We start from the raw sequence: 6,960 nt of genomic DNA, 5'->3' as shown, positions 1-6,960 counted from the left end.
CAACTTTTCGGTATTTTTTTTACTGAATATCAACCAGCAACAAGTTAACATTTCCTCTCAAATCTGACAGTCGCGGTCAATTGAATGACAAACTTAGCAGAAATGAGTTAACGCAAATCGGACTTCAATTGCTATTGAAACAGGACTAAGTTCCTAGAGTCGGCGGTGATTATCTCTATCCATGTTTTTTTCTGACCGTCAAGGGCTGGGGATCATAATTACTAAAGAGCCGAGGTTTATTGCCCTTATAGGAAAGTAATGCTACGAAACATGCATTTTTTCCTCGATAGTTTTTTGGCCTAAATAATGTGAACCCGGATTGTTTTAGGAGTACAAGTTCTGTGCACAGATGACGCTGCCTAAGGATGTGAAGTACCAGGCATCCAAACTAAATGCGGGATACTTTGGAGTACACATGACAATGTTTCTGGACAGTTCTACACCAGGCCAACTCATGCACTCTAACTCCACTGGAGTCAAGGTAAGCAAGCTCAACATTTAAAGATAGCTACAGCAAAATGAGAAACCAGCATACAAATATAAAAAATATTAAGGCGTGGCGCGCTCTGTTTTAGATGAGAATTGTTCTAGTGCTCTATAAAGTTTTCTACTCGTCGTAGTACAAAACCCGATACGGCCTTATCCGATGTACTAAGTTTTCCAAAATTTTTGAGGCACTCTATTGGTTTGATTATACAGGAAAATCTTAAAACGTTTTTTGCTAGTTCAACTTGAGACTTTTTCCGACAGTATCTTACAAAGCGATCGAAACGAACACCGATTAGACAATCGTGCGTCGAAATGTCCTCGGTTGAGAATACAATGCATTCGAAACCGCTTCTGATCAGACAAGTTCCAGACCATTGTCCAGAAAAGTGCCGAAGGGCCTGAGGAGACCAAAAGTGCGCTTGAAGCTTTTGCCAGACTTTGGAATTCGAGCGAACCGAGAAGATATGAGCGCTCGAAGATCACTTCGGTCTAGCCACCTCAACCTGGGTAAATTTAAAACATACAATATAATTGCTACTGTTTTTTAACAATTAAACTTCAAACAGGTCTTGAGAGTATGCTCAGTATGCCATGTGATATCTAAGTTTTTCGTTGGAAATTTGGGAATCTGTCCGTTTCAAACGTTTCATTGTTTTTCATCTCCACCGATGCCCTAAATAAGTTTGCTATCAACTAAAATTTTGCAGCGTACTGATAAAAGAATACCTGCACTTAGAAGCATCACAACTTGCGATACAACTTGATTTTAAACTGTGATTTTTAGATATTTGAAAACATAATAAGCTTTTTAAACGTCTATTTGCTGTATTGGTCCTCATTACAGGCATCGCTTTTTGTTTATTTTGCACTGAATTGGAAAAAAATTAATCAAAAAGGGCACTGAAACTGAGATCTTGGAAATTGAATATCGCAAATTTTAGTTCTTTTATCAATCTCAAAAAAAAATTGATAACTTTAGCCCGCTTTTCAAAATTGTTAGCGCCATCTTTATTAAGAGAACAAAGTCAATGAAGGGTAAGTTAAACATTTCACTGAGAGTAGCTTGCGCGTTGGCGGCACTACCGAGCAAACGCATGAGCCATTAGAACATAAGAAATAAAAAACAAGCCTAAATTTGGCAAAAATTGATTAAACAACAGACTGAAAACTTTAAAAGGTGGGTTGTTCGGGTAATTTCTGAGCTTTCGATCGACCCAACGAACTGAATGGCATCACCTCTACGGTTGTGGCTATAAAGTGTTACATTGTGCAAAAGGTAATTTTTCTATATCTTATCGGTTCATATTATTATTTCTTAGGGTATTAGTTATTTCATGTCTCAGATGCGGATTAATAGTCAAAAAACATATATATGATAAACCACTAAATGTTTGGTAGTCAACATAAAGGCCTGAGGTACTTGAAGCATTTTGCGTAGTTACTTAATATTTACTAAATAAAAATTGACTTTATTCTAGCAATCAATTATTGCCTTCTGTACAAGTACTGCATTTAGAACCATTTGAGACTGTTACAAAGACCAGTCGACTTTCTTTTTTGTCAAAATATTATTCTCTCATATGTCGGTTTTTTGTGTCAGGTTATTGCCAGATCAAAAGATTGGCGAAGTTAACAATTTAATTGCAATTTCGTTGAAGTAATTAGCAACTGTGCTACCGCTGTACTGAAGCTTTACAATTTTCAATACGAGTTTGGGCTTAGTTAGTCGCAAAGTATACTCTTAATTTCAAGCCTAAAGATTTAAGATTTAAGATCAAGCCTAAAGTTGAAATCATTTCAAACGACCAACCGAGGGTTACTTTGGATTACACTTGAGAGTTCTATGTTTCTAGAGAGTTCTTCACCAGGCTAAATCATGCACTCCAACTCCTTTGGAGTCAAAATGGGCTCAGCATTTATAGACATTGAAAATAAAATGAGAAAAATGTCAAGAATTAGCATATAAATATAAATTTTTAAGGCGTGGTGCGCTCTGCTTTAGATGAGAATTGTATTAGTCCTTTAAAAAGTTTTGTAATCCTTGTAGAACGACCGTACTAAAATTTCCAAACGTCTTGTACAAAAATCTTCTCTAAATGGTATGGTACTATAAAAAACAACATCTATAAGATGCAATAAACAGTTCAGTAGCCAGAAAAGTTGAGCAAGTACTATTTGAGATTTTTGCCACAGAGTTTTGGCGCCCTCCTGTCGGAATTCTGGAAACGGAATAAAAATCACTAAAAAGCAGAAAATTGTTTCAGGTCAAAGTTTTGGTCCATCGTTAACACTTGGACTAGCAATGAACTGCATACAAACATTTTTGAGACGTCAGAGTTAATAAACTCATTATGCAACGTTTGAGTACGGTACCCTCCAAAACCTGATACGGCCCTATCCAAGATACTAAGTTTTCCAATTTTTTGAGGCACTATTGGTTTGAATATACAGGCAAATCTCAAAAAACTTTTGCTAGTTCAACTTGAGACTTTTTTCTACAGTACCTTACAAAGCGCTCGAAACGACCACCGATACGACTATCGTGCGTCGAATGGTCCTCTCTTCAGAAAACAATGAATTCAGAAACCGCTGCTGATCAGAACAAAGTTCGCTGGAAAACTTCTCCTGATCAGATATTTTCCAGACCATTGTCCAGAAAAGTTCCGAAGGGCCTAAGGAAACCAAAAGTGCGCTTGAAGTTTTTGAAAGATTATGGAATTCGAGCGAACGGAGAAGATATGTGCGCTCGAAGATGGTTTGATCAGAGGTCACCTCGGTTTGGCCACCTAAGACTGGGTAGATTTATTCGATTTAAAACATACAATATTATTGCTAATGTTTTGTAACAAGCTTCAAACAGGTCTTGAGATTATGCTCAGTACGGTATGTGATATCTAAGTTCTCGTTAGAAATTTGGGAATCTGTCCCTTTCAAACGTTTCTCTTTTTTCATCTCCAGTGATGCCCTAAATAAGTTTGATATCAACTAAAAAATTGCATTGTACTGATAAAAGAATACCTGCGCTTAGAAGCATAACAACTTAAGAAACATCTTGGTTTCAAATTGTTATTTTTAGATGTTTGACAATATAATAAACTTCTTAAACGTCTATTTGCTGAATTGGTCCTCATTACAGGCATCGGTTTTTGTTTATTTTGCACTGAATTGGAAAAAATTTTATCAAAAAGGGCATTGAAATTGAGATCTTGGAAACTGATTATCGCAAATTTTAGTTCTCTTATCAATCTAAAAAAAATTGATAACTTTAGCCCGTTTTTCAAAATTGTTAGCACCATTTTTATTAAAAGCACAAAGTAAAGGAAGGGAAAGTTGAACATTTCACTGAGAGTAGCATGCGTGTTGGCGGCACTACCGAGCAAACGCATGAGGCGTTAGAACATAAGAAATAAAAAACAAGCCTAAATTTGGCAAAAATTAATTGAACAACAGACTGAAAAATTTAAAAGGTGGGTTGTTCGGGTAATTTCTGAGCTTTCAATCGATCCAACGAACTGAATGGCATCAACTCCGCCGTTGTGGTTTTAATGTTTTACATTGTGCAAAAGGTAATTTTTCTATACATTATCGTCTTATATTAACATTTCTTAGGGTATTAGTTATTTCATGTCTCAGTTGCGGATTAATAGTCAAAAAACATATATATGATGAACCACCAAATGTTTGGTAGTCAACATAAAGGCCTGAGGCACCTGAAGTATTTTGCGTAGTTACTTTATATTTACTAAATAAATATTGACTTTTTTCTAGCAATCAATTATTGCCTTCTGTACAAGTATTGCATTTAGAACCAATTGAGACTGTTACAAAGACCGGTCGACTCTGTTTTTTGTCAAAATATTATTCGTCCCCTATGTCGGTGTTCTTTGTGTCAGGCTATTTCCAGGTCATTAAATTGGCAATGTGTTCATTTAAGCTGCATCGTGGAAGTATTTAGCAACTGTGTTATCAATTCACTGAGCTTTAAAAATTTACAGTACAAGATTGAACATAGTTTGTCGCTACTTATATTATTAATTTCAATCAAACTTAAAGTTACAGTCCTTTTAATAGATCATCTGACAAATAGTTTCGAATTGGAAATTGGACAATTTGGAATTGAGCAATGAACCAGGTCGTCGTAAGACTCGAGAACCAGGCTGGGAACATTAGTTTATGCTGAAATTTTTGAGCAGCTGCAACATAGTTGGCCGGGACAAACAAAAGCAAGCAGCTATTCAGTTTCTATGCGGGGCAACTACTTTGTCAGCCAAATGCAAAAAACTCAGTAGCAAAAACTAGTTGCAAAACCCAGTTGCAAAAAACTGAACCGACAGTTGACATGCAACGATCATCAGTAAATCAAAACAAAAAAACAGTAACCAAAGTCCTATGCACAACTCTCGTTACAGATCTGCCGTGAGCCGCCGGTGGTTTATCACCCACTTGTGTAATTTATCAAATAATTCATCAACCAGTAGTGAAGGGCGGTCCAATTGGCTTAGCAAAACTCAAGAAAACTGAGTTTTGTGGAGATCCTTATTGTGACCAGACTGGTTGGTTCTCTTTGGTGTTGCTGTTCGTCAATAACTCTGCAATGTCCTTCCCGTCAAGCAAATTCAGCAAAATTAGGAATGCGTTTGAGCTCAAAACCATACCATGATGTTTGGATTGTACTCTGCAAGAAAGAAACGTTCTCCCCGGATCAGAAAAAAGTGTTGCATTATATTTAAAATCTTCGAATATTGAGATATAATTTGATTGTATTTAGGGACTGGTTTGGTTTAAAAGGAATTTTCACGAAAACATGTTGGTGCAGACAGGCTCGTCGTCTAAAGGGAATAAACTCCAAAGCCCTGATAATCCGAAAATCTTTGCATTGCTTCAGTCTCTGAAGACTCAACTTAACCTAAAACTTCGAATGTCATTTCAAAGATAGACAACTCTCTATTTGGGCTTGTGAAACACTCAAGTTTTTTGAAAGTAATTGACTGGCGAGCGCATTTCTAGACGTTTTAACTGCGTTCCATGTTCTGAAGGACAGGTCCCTGTCAAAAGATTGCAAATGTAGTCTCAATTGTAGACAAATCATTTGGGTGTAATTTTCGTGGCCAAAATCGTACTTGTCCTTAGCAGGGATCCATTGATAGAAAGATGTCAAGACCTAAATAGTACAAGCCACCGTTTCAGCTCATAGAAGACAGAGGCCCTTGACACCAGTACATTTCTATGTTCGCAAAAAATTGATTCTGGGCGACCAACTTGTGGACGTGCTTGAGTTGAAATGACTCTTGCCCAAAATTCAGTCTTAGACAAGATTACTTCAAAATACATCACCATTAAAATCCTTGGGATCACAAGACAAAACTGCTGCATGGGCACTCAGATCGAAGAGTGAATAAGCCTTGAAAATGTCCTCTACCAGCAGAGCAAGCAGCGAGCCTTGATACAATGGCAAACTCATTCCCAAATGACAAATTAGCAAGACAATTGGGTAAGTGTTGTGATATTTAATTTTACGCCCCAAACTTGGATGCCAACGGCCATTCGAAAGACGAACAGATATAATTCACCTGTAGTGGCCGACGTAAAGTTGCCGAACAGTTTCTGCTCCTGATGTGGGAGAACAAGTCCTAGTTTTACGCCTTAGTGCAACTGGCGAACAATAAAGCGGTCAATGACGAAAATCTCGTCAGAATTGTTCTTCGAAAACTCTCTATGTTCCACTTCCTTGAATCAGTCAACACCACAAGAGAGGCAAATGATACGTACCAGAGAATCGGAGACATCCCCAAGAAAAGGTAAACAAATGGACAAAATAGATAGTTAGTGATGAAGAATCCAAGTCACGTCCCAGAGGTAAACAGGTCAACAAAAGATGCTAAAAAACTTTATAATTAAATTCAATTGTTAAATAATATTTAAATTAAATTAAATAATTAAATTCAATAACTAAATTCAATACTATCTTCAATTGTTGGACTATACTAGACTGCGGATACCGAGAGTCTCATTGAATTTTGTGGAACTGAGCAGGGATTTCCAGCACAGATTGCTCAGAGAATTTTCCTATCTTTTATCTCAGCAGTGTTCCGCTCACTTTAGTTATGATCACTTTTTACCGTACGAATGCATTTTATAAAAAAAAGCATTTGGGAAGCAAGGGTACAAACGTTGCTCAAAAAACACTTCGTCAAACGAACACTCCGTTATGTTTAATGATTGGTGTTCAGAACTGAGCGAAATAAAAACTATGTTGATAAACCAGCTATTTTTCGACAACGGATGAACAAAGTTGGACTTCGCATTTTCACAGTAGCGTGAGAAGAAGCAATGTGCAAAGTGGCACATTTAGTTTCCAATTTCTATACGGAGACGGCCTCAAAAAACTGTTTTTGAGTGAACATGACGTGCAAACTTACAACATTTAACATTGGATAGATTCAGCAAGAGTGCTAAAAGTTGGTACAGTCA

The 6,960-nt window shown here is 36.9% G+C and overlaps 1 protein-coding gene across 1 annotated transcript in view; it reads left to right on the top strand.

Annotated features, from left to right (window-relative positions):
- Positions 1–328: 328 nt before the first annotated feature.
- LOC142358186 (uncharacterized) overlaps positions 329–6,960 on the top strand; it is a gene marked incomplete at both ends in the record, with an annotated part of 28,001 nt that continues 21,369 nt past the window's right edge. The window contains one exon of the mRNA XM_075409642.1: positions 329–481. Within this exon, the coding sequence (XP_075265757.1) occupies positions 329–481 (153 nt within the window). The remainder of the gene's footprint in view (positions 482–6,960) is intronic.

Source organism: Convolutriloba macropyga, unplaced genomic scaffold, assembly GCF_964194025.1.
Source record: "Convolutriloba macropyga unplaced genomic scaffold, txConMacr16.3 SCAFFOLD_2474, whole genome shotgun sequence".
Taxonomy (NCBI): domain Eukaryota; kingdom Metazoa; phylum Xenacoelomorpha; order Acoela; family Convolutidae; genus Convolutriloba; species Convolutriloba macropyga.
Note: the sequence above shows the minus strand (reverse complement) of the source record. Positions and strands in the feature narration are given on the sequence as shown.